The sequence below is a fragment of the Diceros bicornis genome, chromosome 1 (assembly GCF_020826845.1).
Source record: "Diceros bicornis minor isolate mBicDic1 chromosome 1, mDicBic1.mat.cur, whole genome shotgun sequence".
In the NCBI taxonomy this organism is placed as follows: Eukaryota; Metazoa; Chordata; class Mammalia; order Perissodactyla; family Rhinocerotidae; genus Diceros; species Diceros bicornis.
In genome coordinates this window covers 65,250,576-65,266,794 of record NC_080740.1, presented here as the reverse complement: position 1 = coordinate 65,266,794, position 16,219 = coordinate 65,250,576, and the positions used below count along the sequence as shown (strand labels likewise).

The window sequence follows — 16,219 nt, the reverse complement described above, 5'->3', positions numbered from 1 at the left end:
TTACTCTGCTTTATTTTTCTTTTTACCACCTGGCCTTGTGTTATGTAGTTCTTTGCTTATTTGTTAATGATCTGTCTTCCCTATGTTACATTATAGTTCCATAAAGGCAGGAACTTTGTCTTGTTCACTTGAAGAGTACTTGTCCGTGAAGAGTGTGCATTACATAGTAGGTAGTCAAGTCAAAAACCATTTATTGTCAGATGAAGGGTTTCCAAAGACTATAAAAAATATTCCATTTATATGTGTTTTGTTAAATACCCCATGTGAATATCTTGTAACGTGGATGACACTGATTATGACAGCAGAGTTTTATCTTAATAATTTTCTGCATCTGAGAATCATCATTTGTTCTTTCACAAAATTATCCACTATTAATATGTGATGCAGAAAGAAACAGAGTCATAAGTGAAGAGCTATCTCAATTATGTTTGTTGTATCTGTGAAGTATGTGTTGTGCAAAGGGGCACCCTGGTACAGTGTAAGAGATCGTAACATTAGTCATTATTTATTACCATTAATGACGATACCCATATATTTACTAAACACTAATAACGGTGCTGACCCTGACGATTCACATTTATTGTGTGCCTACTTTGTGCTAGGCGCTGTGCTAAGAGTTTTACATGGTTCCTTTCATTTAACTTTCAAAAGAAACACTACATAGCCACTGTGATTTTTGTTGCCATCACCCCCATTATAAATATGAGCAGACTGAAGCCTAGGGAAGGGAAATAACCTGTCCAAGAACATGGAGCTGTAATAGCATCTGATGCTGAAGCCCTAGCACTGCCACACTCTGCCACCCTACTTCTACCAAAGAATTTTAATAATGTGGAATAAACACTAGTCTGGTATTCAAAAGAACTGGATTCTAGTTTCAGCTCTGAAGCTCCCTCCCCCATAAGACCATGAATAAACTAATTTCAGTTTTTGTAAATGCAGCATTTGGATTAGTAATATTTTCTCACATGGCCTGTATTACTACAAGATTGTAATTTTTTTCCAAGAAGAAAAGTGAAGAAGCATTAAATACTTATTAAATACATATCAATTAAATGCCAAAATTAAGAGCGTTGTGGAGGCGGAGTCAAGATGGCGGCGTAGGCAGACTCTGAACTCACCTCCTCCCGCGGACACAGCCAATTTACAACTACTCGTGGAAAAATTACCCCTGAGACAGAACTGAAAACTGGATGAGAGGAACTCCTGCAACAACGGACAATCCTAACTGAGGTAGAAGAGGCAGAGACTCCCTTCCGGAGAGGAAAAACGCCGCCTTCACAAGCCGCCAGCTTCACGGCCGCCGGGAGCAGCTCACAGAGACAGCTAACTTCAAAACCTCCATGTAAGCTCAAAAACTCAAATTTTATTCAGAGCCCTCCACAAAGCAGGCCTTCAGAAAATACCAAAGATGATCTCGGAGGAGGTGAGAACATTGCTCCAAGAAGAGACCGACAGGGTACAATGTGGGAGCAGAGCTGCAGCAAACGCCTGCCTTTTTCCCCGCCTGAAGGTGTCTGTTTGCTTGGGGTTGATTTTTATCTTACACTTGATGGATTGATACATAGATTTGACTATATCATGTGTTGTCCCATCAGTACTGCTCTGCAGCTATTTTACATTCAGCCTGTGTGCCAGATTGAATTAAATGGTTTTTTTAAAGCCGATAAAGCAGGAGAAAAAAAAAAAAAAGAGCGTTGTGATATAGGCATCAAGTTTTAAAACTACGAGTAGCCATCAAGGTCACCTAGAAAACTACCTCAATATACAGAGGGACTGACGGTGGTTATGTTACTTTCCCCAATAATACAAATCAAGAGTGGCTGATCTAAATCACAAAACACTCCAACTCAGAACCATCCTTCAAGAAAAAATAGACAAAAGGAACACACTCTGGATTATGCGATGTGTGCTCCACATATATGATAAGAAATAGCCCTCTTAAGCTATATGCTTGGTCAACTATTCCAAATGACTATTGCAAAGTCTCCCTAGGATTAGGCATGATGTGTTCTAAAAAGCAAGTATCTACTATGATGGCATTTACAGGTCACAGAATTCTGACAGAAAATAGAGTAGAAATAAGCCACTTGCTGGGGTTCATTGTTCCTTAGGGAAGGCAAAGAAAAGAGATAATATTTGGGAATTAACAAAAAGAATAATTTTTATGGAGGGAACAATTGAGCAATAGCCATTAATTCAGGAGGACTATGCAGGCATCTTTTAGATATGCCTGTTGAGAGAAGTACTTACAGTATCTCTTTACACATGGTACACTTATTGTTGTAAGATTTGCCATTAGCATCACGTACAGGATCGCTCTCCCGAGTACAGCTGAGTTTTCCATCTTTCATCATTTGCCGAAACTCAGCACACTGGTCCTGAAAAAAGAGAAGAGAGCAGGCCTCTCAGATTACTTGGTCTGTTGTATTATCATCAAGTTTGTTAAACAATTTGAGTAAGAAAATTGTTTAACAAATTGTTCTTGCCTGCCTCCTCTTATAAGGAATATAACATCTAGGATTGCTAACCACAGACAAAGGAGGGGCTAGAATCATCCATATTCTAAGACATCAGTTGTCACAGCTAATAATGTTCCTTTTAATGTTCCACACAGGAAATTATAAAGCTGGTTCGGACTTAGTAGCATAGATGAAAGGTCAGCAAACTATAGCCTACAGGACTAATCTGTCCTGCTGTCTGTTCTTATATATAAAGTTTTCTATATAAACTTGAAAACTAGTGTCCTAGTATTGCTAAGTAAGGGAAATAGAGTTCAGTGAGGTGAAGTAACTTATTCAGTGCTTCACAAGTCCTGTACGTCAGGGGCAGGATCATACCCCACACTATCTCACTCCAAAACCCATGCTCTTTTGCCATCTTATGCTGCCTTGGATCTACAGAAAATATAGCTCAAAAAACTGGCTCCATTCAGGGAAAGAGAGAACAATAAAAGAAAATGAGAAGCCTGTGATGCTAAGCGGAAACATCCCCAAATTTGTACCACTTACTCTCCTGTGATCAATGATTGGCATGAGAGCTAGATTATATAAAGAGGAGGCAGGAGTCTAGAATAAGGTCATCAAGTTGACTATTTCCAGGTTTAAAGAAGTTAAAATGGGCCCTGGAGAGACTAAAAATTGCTGAGATATTACCCTACAGTCTTAAGGGGAAAATCTGTCCTTCCAAAGAGGCTTTCATGCCCAGCACTACATACATTGCCTTTTCCCACAGGCTATGCTGTGGCCCCACTGTCAGAGTCGAGTCCACTCTGGTTACAGAAATTAGAGGTTGCTCTCACCCGAGATTTCCCTCCTCCACCACGGGAACCATTCCCTGCGGCATTTCTTTGATTTTCCTCTTCTTTTCTCTTTCTTTCTTCATCTTCTTTCTGGCTGGAAATTAGAAAGTGGGAGGTAGGGAATAATAGATTACAGAGAATGGAATGCATTTCTATGAGTTTCTCATCAAAAGACCAAATTCGATTTGTATAGAATTCACCAGCATTTATTGAACATCTACTATGTTGCAAGCCCTCTTCTCTGAAAATAAAAAGATGAATAAAAAGATAAATTTTGCCTGGCAGAGTTCTCATTGCGGCAGAAGAAAATTAACATTTACATAAACACAAGCAAGTCTAGGTGAGCAATTAATTAGCATTTCATAAATGCTCACTGTGAATCTCCAACTGGATTTCTCTCAAATACCTCATATTCAAGAGGCCCAAAAATAATGATCTTCTCTGCCAAAAATATTCTTCCTCCGAGATTCTCTTTCTCACCAAAAACAAAACATCAGAGCCATCTGTAACTGCTCCCTCTCCTTCAGCTCACATAGCTGTTGCCACACATCGATTTCACCTTCACGTCTCCCGTGTTGATCCACTCACCTTTTATCCTATTTCCCTTGCTCTGGTTACTCCCTGGGTTACTGCAATCCCCTACCACCACAAGCAGCATTCTGAATTTTAGTCTTTTCCTTCCTACGAATCTTCCTAAAGGAACTCTATTTATGCCACTTTCTCTCCTACTTGAAACATTTCAGCAGCTTCCAACTATACATAGAATTGACTTCAAAATCCTTGATCTGGCATACAAAGATGGTAAAGTTAAGTTCTAACTAAATAAAATGACTTGCTCTTTAATGTAAATACTACAGTTTTCTTAATTTTAGATCTTTACTCATGCTGTTCCTCTCTTTTCCTCTCATTTCTTCCTGTACTGTCCACATCGTATCCAAATTATAAGGTCCAGTTCTATCACCCTATAAAACTTTTTATTAACTCTTCCTTCACTGAAGTACCACAACACATTGTATACATCATTTTTCATTCAGCAATTCCTCCTTTGTATTATATTAACTTATGCCCATCTCTAATCCCTAGTAAACTATGCGATTTCTAGAAAGACTGCTTCATCTATGTATAATCATTATACATGTTACACATTGTAGATGTTCAGTAAATGGCTGTTAAATGACTTAAATATTTTAAGTGTACTTCCAAACTTTGTGTAAAGAGCTATTTTACATTTCCTGAAAATGTGATATTTTCAAAAATGTAGGTAGAGGAGTTAGATTGATAGTAAAATCTGTGTTTTTTTTCCCAATGGGAATTACAAGATAATCCAGAGAAGGGATCCACCTGACAGCAAAGGACTTGGAATTTTATCAAGAAAGATGTTGTGATGTATTGGTAGGCTTTACCTGAGAACTAAAGGAGAATGTAATAACTTAGTCATATATTGTCGATTTCTAGAATTGTGAGTCAGCCTTTATAAAGGAAGATTCACTTAAAATGCTTTACAGATAATCATTTGTTGCTTTTACATGTAAGGAAAGGATAAACACAGTATATATTATCTTCCCAGCTCTTTGCCTCTCCAACTCTGCCAACCCACAACCTTCATTTGTGCACTCACAAGACTGCTTTACACATGGCACACTTGTTGCCATGGGTCTTGCCATCTGGGCCACGCACGGGATCATTTTCTCGTGTGCAGAAAAGACTTCCATTTTGAAAAAGGCTTCGAAATTCACTGCATGCATCCTAAAAGGAGGAGAAAAGTCAAGAGCTTGAGTATTTTTTTGGAAATTATCTTTGTTGGGTCCCTATTGAGTGCTTTCTGGAAAAAAGAGAAAATGACCTAAGCATTTTTTTCCGGCAATTGTTTCATTCAATTACTACTAAGCACACAGGACTTAAAAAGACATTTCTGTTTCTTTTTGCTTGAGAGTTAGCCTCAAAATCCAGACTGAACCTGCAATCACACGCAAGAAAGAATCTCTTAACAAACTGGGTTCTCTGAGGACTGGTCACAGTCCTTACTCAGAGTTTTATTCTCCATCTCATATTATAATGAAATAAAAATACTGTACACGTCATAGAATAAAAAAATTTCAAGTTTGTATAGAATTTCAAAGTTTATCTGGTCCAACTATCCCTACTATATCTCAGTCCCCTTTATGTCATGCCTGTCAAGAAGTTGTCTAATTTGCATGGGAACACCTGCAGTGATAAGGAGTCCATTACCCTCCAGATAGTTCATTCTAAAGTTTCTATTAGATAGTTCCCACAAATTAGCCACAGTGCTACTTTTAGGGGATCTTGGAAAATAACTCTAATAAATCCTATAGGATTCCTACTCTTAGGGTTTTATTTTTCTAAAATGTCATCGCAAATCAGATGAGTATGTTCCTTCAGACCAGTAAGCAAAATCGAAGTATTTTACTTCCTTCAGAGAAATTGAGAATATTTTTCTTCTTCCACATGAGAGTCTTTCAGATATTTGGAGAAAGCTTTATTATCCTTCTCCCATATCACCCTATGTTCTCTTCCAACAGCTAAACATCCCCAGATACTTCAGTCATTGTTTCAATCATTTGCACCATTTCTCATTCTGAATTCTTCCCCTTTCCTAAAGAATTTAACATAATAGTCCAGGTATGGCCAGACAAGAACTAGCATGTTGACAGCTATATTATGTTGTTAATTAGAATTCCAATCTGCCACTGAGAGACCTTAGGTGAGGGGTGTGGCCTCTCTGTGCCTCAGTTACCTCATCTTTTAAATGGAAATATTAATAGTATCTATTCCACATGGTTAAAATAATAACGGCCAATATGCATTGAGTATTCAATATACATCCTGGATTGTTGTGAGAATAACATGAGATAATACACGTCTGTAAATCTATAATAACTAACATCTAGGAAGTACTCAGCAAATGTTTGCTCCAGAGTTATGTGAGGAATTGAGAGAGAATAAGCAAATCACTCAAGATCAGAGAGTTAATTACTGGTGCCAATTAAGATTGAATTTGTGTTTTTTTCTGTATCTTTTAGTTCAAGTTGAAATTCAATGAGGACAAGAGTGAGTTTTTCTCCCAGCTCTGCTTCAAAGTTCACTGCCACATTCCTTAACTGGTCATACTTAGCAAAAGAAATATGATATGAGAGAATTGTTTATAGTAACTAACATGAAATCAGAAATTGTCTCATACTGAAGAATTTCCTGTTGTAAATGTTCAAAAGTGAATCATACTAGCTACACATATTATTTTTAAATTCAGACTTACAATTGTGGGAAATACAACCGTAAACAATACCGAATTCCAAGTGTGATACTTTTCGTTAGAGGTTATTTTTAATATCGATAGTTTTTGATGGGGGCAAGGAAATGACCACAAACCTTCAAAAATCTGCCTGGAATCAGTCTTTTTGCAACCAAGAAAAAAATTACTTGGGAAACTTGCTTTTCTATTTTTCCCAAAAATGCTGGTACCAGAAATAATTAAAGGTAAAGCAAGAAACACACCTGGTTTGACCAAACATGATCATTCAAAACTACATAACGTGTTAGGGATAATGCTAGAGTTGGTGTCAGGAAGTCTACATTTGAATTCTATTGTTTCCACTTTCAACTGTGAGAATTTTGAAATATGAAGGTATGGATTCTGATACCAACACTCCCACTACCTTTATAAGCAAGTTCTTCTTTCTCTCCGGATTTTAAATCTTCATTTAAAAATATGGGAGTGGAGTAAATCGAGGATTTGCAAACTATGGCCTGTGAGCAAAATCTGGCCCACCATCTTTTTTTTGTAAATAAAGTTTTATTGGCACAGCCACGCCCATTTGCTTGCACATTGTATATGGCTGCTTTACAGTTGCATCAGTAGAGCTGAGTAGTTGTGACAGAGACTGAATGGCTACAATCTAAAATATCTACTATATGGCCCTTTAAGAAATATTTTGTCAACTCCTTGACTAAATAAACCTCGAGTTCTCTCACATAGGCCTTCAGTAATTCTGTGATTTATTTTTAAAGAGACACTGCAAAACCTTGTCCTTTCATTGTGGTACGAACTTTCCAGGACAACTACCTTTTTAGCTTCTCTCTTAGCTTTTGCTCTAGATTCAGCTTCTTCTTTTTCTTTTGCTTCTTGCTGGCTGTAAGAAGAGGGAGGGAAAAGAATCATTTCTAGCACCCGATACATATTATCCTAAAGGGGAAATCTCTCTGGTAGATTACTTCTAAGATTACTTCTACGCCTCTACCAACCTAGCTCGGGAGTAGCACGGTAAATGCACACCCCTCCACATTGTTCTCCTTGTTATTAATGTTGCGTAAAGAATAAGACACACATGCCTCAGCAAACCAGTAAATAAATTTTCACTACTGTATTTCTTTTGGAAAATAAAGATATTGTCCTTTTCCCCTGAAAGCAACTAAGATACTTAAAAATATTGACTAGATGTTAGCAAACATTCAACGTGTTAGCACCCAGTGGTTACATCTTTGGATTATTCATGCTAGTACATACACAGAGAACAGAAATCCCAGTCCTTGTCTGCCACTAACTCTGGGGGAATTTGCCCTTAGCACGTGGTCCTCCCTGGATGGCAATTCAAGTACCTCTCAGAACACTGAGAACACTAGAAACAAATGCGCTAAGTATATGGCTTTCTAATAGTAAATCCCCAAACTCAATGCAAAGGTAGCCTTCATTATCTACCTCCTAGAGAAAACCTTTGATATCATCTCTCTTGCCCACCCCAGGCCTATCTTCTCCTACACTCAGCAGCAGAGTGGCTGCAGCTCCACTCACAAGAATGCCTGACACATGGAGCAGGTGTTGCCATGGATTTTTCCATCTAGGCCCTCAATGGGGTCATTCTCTCTGGTGCAGGGAAGTCGTCCATCTCTCACATAGTTACGGTATTCGCTGCACAGCTCCTGCCAAATGAGGGAGGATTTAAGAATCAGGTAACTAAATATTAGAAAGCTTCCTCCACATTACCCCTTTGAAAACTATGATATAATGCCCCAAGATGTAATAGATGTATCAAAAAGGTGATACAGTAGGTCGATATTAGCCAAGATGATTTTCAGAGGCCTAGGTCACACACTATTTGGAATACAAGATTGCTGCTACTTATCTCATTAGAAAATCTTCAATTTAATTCAAATATTATTCTGAGCTAGGCACTGTGAGAGATACAAAGAATAACAATTTATTGTCCCTTTTGTAAAGGAATTTGTGGTTGGCAGAATAATAGCAAGCCACCCCCTAAATTCATCCAAGTCCTAATATCCAGGACTGGTGAATATATTAACTTACAAGGCAAAAGGGACTTTGCAGATGTGATTAAGTTAAGGACCTTGAGATGGAGAGATTATCCTAATGTGCCCAATGTAATCACAAAGGTCAGTCCCTAACACTGGAAAAGTGAGACAGAAGAAAGAGTAAGAGGGAGATGTGACTACAGACGAACAGTCAGAAATGCAATGTTGTTGGCTATGAGGATGATGGAAGGGGTCCAAGAGCCAAGGAACATGGATGGCCTCTAGAAGCTAGAAAAAGCAAAGAGAGAGATTCTCCCCTAGAGGTTCCAGAAAGGGATGAAGCCCTACCAACTTTTTGATTTAGCCTAGTGAGAATCCGTGTCACACTTCTAACCTTAAGAACCATGAGATAATAAGTTTGTGTTGTTTTAAGCCACCAAGTTTGTGATAATTTGTTAAAGCAACCATAAAAACCTGATACACAGTTTTTAGTTGGCTTGGAGAAATACATAGAAACATCTATAAGTTAGAATAAAACAAATGATATAATTGAGAAATAAAGGAAAACTTCTAGCATAATAGATGATAGAGCTGTTAAATATATTGTATAAATGGGAGAAATCTTTAGGAAGCAGAAAATACTTAATCTGAGCCATGAAAAGTGGCCAGAATTTTGACAGATAGAGGGAAGGGACAACTGAGTATGAGGAAAGCCATATAGAAGGTAAAGTTCAGTGTATCTATAATATTGAGGACTTAAGACATGTGAGGGACTGTGCTGTTAATACATGGATAAATTCCTTGGGATTTCATACAAATAATATACATAATAATAATAATATCTTTATTTTATAAATGAGGAAACTAAGACACAAAGAGGTTAACTGTCTGATCTCACTGGTAAGGAGATGGAGCCAGTATTTGAACCCTGATTGTATGAGTCCAGAGTCCAGAGTCCAGAGTCCAGGTTTTTAACCACGATGTTACTGAATCCACAAGATGGGAAGCTTTGAATCAATGCTTGGCATGTCCAGGAAGCAGCAACCAGTATGGCTGGCATAAAGGTAGCAATAAGTAGAATAGCAGGAAATGAGGTCTGAGAGGTGGCAGAAGTCAGATCGTGTATGACATTGTAAGCCACTAGAAGGACCTTGGTTCTTCCTCTGAGTGAAATAAGAAGCAGTGGGTGGCATAATCTGCCTTATGTTTTTAAATAGTTACTTTGGTATCAGAGTTGAGAGTAGATTCTTGGGAGCAATGGTGAGAGGAGGGAGAGTAATAAGAAATGAGATCTTCCAAATTAGAAAAAGATAAAGGAAAGAAGCGATGAAGACCTGAGGCACAGCCTGCAGGAATGTTACAAATGGCAGTAGGGTACAGAATCTAAAGTGCATCATGGGTTTTAAGGCCAGAACTCATGGTCCAATTGCTAGCTCTCAAATTGCTAATACATTTCCTAACTTTTTATCTGAGCCTCCAAGTCCTCTTCTATAAAATGCAGATAATAATACATACCTTGAATGGTTACTACAAAGATCAGTGATAAAAGTTTTATACCCTGTGGCATACAGTAACAACTAAATAGTTAAAAGCCATCACCATCATCATTGTCATCATGAATACCATGTGAGATGTACAGAATGCAAACACAAGGCTCAAAGGGGCTCTTAAGTAATTTTCCCGAAATCTCACAGAGAATTAATTGAGATGAAACCTAGTTTTTTAATTTATTGTTATTATTAGCTAAACACCCTTATCCAAAAAGGTATGGAGAAAAATTTAAAATCTGCCTTTATTGGTTTGCATTTAGATAACAAGATAGGAACAAGATACACTTCTTTTTTGGGGATAATATAATTCACATGGTCAGTGGAGAAAAGGATGATTGCCTCCTCTCTAATGCACAAGCAACCAGATCAGATTTGGTGTGGATAAATTGAACAAAGAAGAAGGGATTTCTATATATATATCTATATATATATAGATATATATATATATTTAGATACATTTTCTTGTTTGCAAAGTCACCAAGAACGCTGGGATTAGGAGGAGGGAGTGCTAGTCTTGCCTAGAGAAAATGGAATACTTATGTGGCTCTGATGATTTGAAACAACTACCTGTACTGCTTCTCTCTTAACTTTCTCAGCCTCAACTTTCTTCTTTCTTTCCTTGCCGTTATTTTTCTTTTCTTCTTCTTCACGTTTGCTGCAATAAAAAAAGAAAATACAAGCTAAATACAATTTCCCATTGTCTTTGGTAATGTATTTTAAAAAGAAATGAGAATCTTCTAGACCAAAGGTTAGATTCAGTCTTTAGCACAAATTTATCCAGTCTAAAATGTTCTATTGCTTTGCCCAAACACAGATAAATGCAGTAGTTCACAATCCTGCTTTAAAAAACAAAACTAGCATGCTTTTTTATCAGTATGTGACCACAGGGTGATCTTTTTCCTTTAGGTCAGTGACTTCAATCAATGATCTGAACAAAGCCACAATTGCCTTAATTAATTCTTCCTACCTAAGTAAATAGCATATCAACGATGGAAGCAAGGGGTGATACCAAATCAGACAATGGGCCCATAATCAAAACAAACTATGTTTTACTATAAAATAAAAATGTTAAATATTATTTTAATGGCATTAATATTCAAGTTAAAATCCGAGTTTTAAGTGCAATAATGATTCAAGTCCAAGAAGATGCAACAACCGATTTTTTGAGGTCGATCAGGAGCCTAAGATTCCGGCATTTCTGCCGTTTTCTACTGACATGTAGCATATCAAAGCTGGAAAATCCTTAGCATTTATCACATCTAAACTAGTCATTACCGTAGCTCTAGCAAATTGAGCCAGTGAGAGAAGAACTCTGATTTCTTGAATCTCAGGCCACTGTGCAATCTATTGGCCTACTCTGTCACTCTCTCCTTTAAGGAACAATGTGTATATGCTTAAGATTGGACAAAACATGTGAAAGTTAAGGGACAATAACTTTGCACCTCTTTCAACAGATATTATTTAAATATTTGTCTCAACACTTATTTTAGCGTGAAGCTCGTAGGGGAGTAGGAATCTAAGAAGGAGGAGAATCAGAGGTGTTAATAATAAACTTCTCCTATATTGTCTTACACAGTGGAGCTCTGGCCCCACTCAGCAAAACAATGGCCTAGAAGGCTCTGGACCTGGCTTAACAAGAAGACATTTTACTAAGCAGTTATTACATGGATCTGCCTCTTAGGGGTTTCACTCTCTACACTAAGCCACTTACCAAAGAATTTATTTCACCTGCATATGGTCATGTCCCTGAAAGGATAAATACAATCCTCTCTATTCCATTTATTGTTAGGGTTATTTTAACAGTCCTTACATACTGTCCCCCCAGACTTCTGCCCAGCTGGCTTTCCCTTAACCAATATCTGAATATACTCACAGAATCAGAATATGTCACAGGTAGGAGAGAGATCAAAGAGATCATCCCATCCAGATCATAAAACTTCTACTCTCTTTGTTATGAATGAAGATTATCAAGTGTTAAAAATATATTAGCACTAAATTGAGACTTTTCCCATGACTTAACTAGAAGACAGAAGGATAATTGAATAAAGAACAACATTTTGTCACTATGTGATTCATTATTACTTAATGTCTTGTCCATATGCTTTTAAAATTATCTAGCACACAACCCATGGTATATATTCTACACATTTCTGAAGAAACCACGACTCAGAGATGATCAATAATGAAGAGATTCAGTGGAAGAGATGAGGGTAGATACTCACAACACACTTGCACACATGGCGCACTTGTTTCCATGAATTTTGCCATCTGGGCCACGGACAGGATCATTCTCCCTGGTGCATATGAGCATTCCATTCCTCACTTGGTTCCGAAATTCACTGCAGAGTTCCTGGAAAATGAAGAAAATACTTTCTCATAACGGTTTTCTACCCTTCCTGTACCTTTGTCTTTTATGAGGAATAAGTGAGGAATGAGTAACGCAGAGTTAGAAGAAAAAATAAAAGTGATTACATGTAGCAGTAAATCAATAAGTACTTACGAAACTTCCACCACGGACTCAAAATTGTCCCAGCACTACAGTAGATCTATAAATATTTATCATCATCATTCTCCTAAGGGTACTTATAATTTAGGTGCAGAAGAAGGCTGACAAAATTGGTAGAGACCAATACAAGTACATATATTGTGTTGTGTTGTGCATCACAGTCTATAAAAGCCGTGAAAAGTCAAAGATGGGCAGATTCAATAGGCCTAGAAGGGCCTTCCTTCTGGGAGAAATGGAATATTGCTGAGTCTTCACGAGAAAGAAGGAAATCTTGCCATTTGTGACAACTTGGATGTACCTTGAGGGCATTATGCTAAATGAAATAAGTCAGAGAGAGAAAGTTAAATACTGTATGGTATCCTTTATACGTGAAATCTAAAAAATCCAAACCTCATAGAAACAGAAAGTAGAGTGGTGGTTACAAAAGGCTGGAGGTGGGGGAAATGAGGGGATGTTGGTCAAAGGGTACAAACTTCCAATTATAAGATAAATAAGTTCTAGGGGTCTAATGTAAAGCATGGCGACTATAATTAAAAATATTGTACTATCTACTTGACAGTTGGTAAGTGAGTAGATCTTCCACGTTCTCACCACAAAAACGAAATGGGAATTATGTGAAGTGATGGAGGTGTTACAGGTATTAGCTAACGCTATGGTGGTAATCATTTTGCAATATATAAGTGTACCAAATCAACATATTGTACATTTTAAGCTTATAAATGTTATATATCAATTATATCTCAATAAAGCTGGAAAAAATAACACTAAAATAATGTGCAATATATATATAGCTGAGCTTTCATTTGTCTTTAGAAAGCTGAGAAAGAAAAGAAAAAACATGCTCAAACTAAGAAATAAAAATATATCTGAAATAAAGATATGGAGAAGAGAACAAGTATGAGGCCTGGAGAAACTGATACCTTTTGGAGAGTTAATTGATAAAGTCTAGGGACGGTAGAATCAGATTGAAACAGGAGAGTAACAATAGGCGCGGAGAGAAGGGGGAATGTGTTAGGACCATTTGGAAAATCTAAGAGGACTTGGAAACTGATCAAATATTATGGATAAAACAAGTTTTCAATTCTAAATTACCAATAAAAAGATGGTTCCAGCTGACAGAAAGACAGTTATTGAGAAACTGACTCAGTTTAAACGTAAACTTTTAAACTGTGTCAACTTTCCCCAAATAATTATTAGGCTTATACTTTTGCAGCTATTGTTAGGAAATAATAAATAAAGACAAATCTTGTATATGGCTATTTTACGAGAGTAATTCAATGTCTACATACAGATGTATGTGCCTGACAACAGAAATCTAAGAAAAGCCAAATACAGAGACTATCCCTTAAAAGTAAGTTAACGCTACACTTTTTATGAAATAAATCTCAAAATTTGAATTATCATGAAATACAATTGGTACTCAGGAAACTTCTAACCAAGACCCTTTTTTTCAGGTTAAAGATTTTCTTTGTTCATTTCAAGAATGAAAATTGAACAGGAAAACATTTATGCTTATGAAATATCTAAAATGCTATTATAGAGAAAAACATGTCAGGACATAACATCAGCATTCCTGACAAAATTACCTCTGCAGCTTCTCTTTTAGTCTTTGCTCTCGCTCTTTCTTCTTGTTGACTATGAGGAACAGGGGAAAAAAGAGATGAAGAAATGGATCTCAATACAATAGAGTAGATCCTTAACATTCACAAGTTGATCATTCCTTGCTTTGACTATTCTCAAGCAACCCCAAAAAGCCACTCATTGTCATTTATAATTTTATTGGATAATAAGTTAGAATGATTCACCTCACCTCAAGAAACGATATGCAAGAGGCAGTCCCTTAATTAATGAGTAAATCTATTTAGCTTTCCAGCAAATATACTGAATTAAGACTTTCTTATTTCCTGACTCTTTTTCATCTGCAACAACTCTTTATATAGAGGTAATATTTGGCTTCTGGGAGGCAATATAGCATGGTGGTTAGGATGAAAGACTCTGGAGCCAGGTTGCACATGGAACATAAGTTTCTTAACCTCTCTCTGCCTTCTTTCTTTTTGAATGGGGAAAGGAAGGGAAGGGATAGGAGAGGAAATAAAAATATCTTTCTCATAGGATTGTTGCAAGAATTAAACAGGTTGACACATGTAAAGCAATTAAAATAAGTATCTGACACATAATAAAGTGATTGATAAAAGTAATATAAGTGATCGATATCACCAGCATTGTAATTATTATTGAAAGTGAGCCCTCCAAAAATAGGTGTATGATGGAAATGAAGTGAGAGTGAGAGCTCTTAACCATTTTGGATAACTAACACTATTGCAAATCGAGTTTAGTAGACTCAATCTATAGCATAATTGGATCTATAATGCAAATTCAATCATGCTGTAGAGACAGAAAAAAATTAAATTCGTGAAAATGTTTTAACATGTTCCAATGACCATAAAACTTGCTTGTTGATCAAATTAAAACTTCTTTAAAAGTTGAAAAGACTTTTCATATGTTATAAAAGTGTGCAAGAAATTACTACGGAGGGAAGAATGATTCTTAGAAAAGTCAGTAGCCTTTGCTAACATATCCATAAAATATGAGGTAATAAAATTTTACTCCTTTTTGATAAGAAATTTTCATATTGATGGGAGAAACTAAAATAGCTCCCAAATTGTGGGACTTCTCATACTTCTTTATATGGAAACTGATCTAAACTTTACTATGAGGGGCCAGCCGGTGGCATAGCGGTTAAGTGTGCATGCTCCGCTTTGGCGGCCCACGATTCGCAGGTTCAGATGTTGGGCGCGCACCAATGCACCACTTGCCAAGCCATGCTGTGGCAGCATCCCATATAAAGTAGAGGAAGATGGGCATGGATCTTAGCCCAGGGCCAATCTTCCTCAGCAAAAAGAGGATTGGCATCAGATGTTAGCTCAAGGCTAATCTTTCTCACACACACAAAAATAATAATAACAATAATAATAAAATTTTAAAAAATGAAAAAATAAACTTTACTATGAGTCTAAGTTGACTAAAAAATTTCAGAAGCATGTTCTTTCCACAATGGGATATTACCAGAGGAAGCAGCAGAGCTGACCACTGGGTGGCAGAATTACTTCCTTGTCACTGAAAGATTAACGTAGAGGTAAAGAAAAACAAACTGGTACAAGCCTAAATACAGGCAAATGTCACTACCAGAAGTTGATAATGGCTTTGCTAAATGATCATATCCTTTCTACACCCTACAATGACAAAGATTATCATTGTTTTCATTTTTCCTATGCTCATATTTCCATCATTCCCATCTTCTCTTAGCCTTTTTTTTCATCTATAACTTGTGATAATAGAGAACCTATTTCATATGGTTGTTGTTAAGATTTAATAAGACTACCTAGTCTTAGCTCTTAGCAAGCATATGTTAATTATATGTGTTCAATAAATGTGCATTATGATGATTATATGGTCGTTGTCTTGACTTCCATCTAATAGACTTTTAGTGCTTTCATAGCCCAAACACTATGGGACAAATCTGCTAAGTTATATTGACCTCTACCAGGGAGGACTGAAAGACTGAATCCTTTCAGAGACTCTGGGCATATAGAAAAT

The 16,219-nt window shown here is 36.9% G+C and overlaps 1 protein-coding gene across 1 annotated transcript in view; it reads right to left on the bottom strand.

The window, feature by feature from the left end:
- Positions 1–16,219, bottom strand: part of SPINK5 (serine peptidase inhibitor Kazal type 5) — a 62,410-nt gene that overhangs the window by 6,912 nt on the left and 39,279 nt on the right. Inside the window, exons 16-23 of the mRNA XM_058543186.1 lie at positions 14,209–14,257; positions 12,339–12,466; positions 10,684–10,771; positions 8,109–8,236; positions 7,383–7,449; positions 4,920–5,047; positions 3,302–3,395; positions 2,254–2,381 (exon numbers count right to left, since the gene is read on the bottom strand). Coding sequence (XP_058399169.1) covers positions 2,254–2,381; positions 3,302–3,395; positions 4,920–5,047; positions 7,383–7,449; positions 8,109–8,236; positions 10,684–10,771; positions 12,339–12,466; positions 14,209–14,257 — 810 coding nt within the window. The remainder of the gene's footprint in view (positions 1–2,253; positions 2,382–3,301; positions 3,396–4,919; positions 5,048–7,382; positions 7,450–8,108; positions 8,237–10,683; positions 10,772–12,338; positions 12,467–14,208; positions 14,258–16,219) is intronic.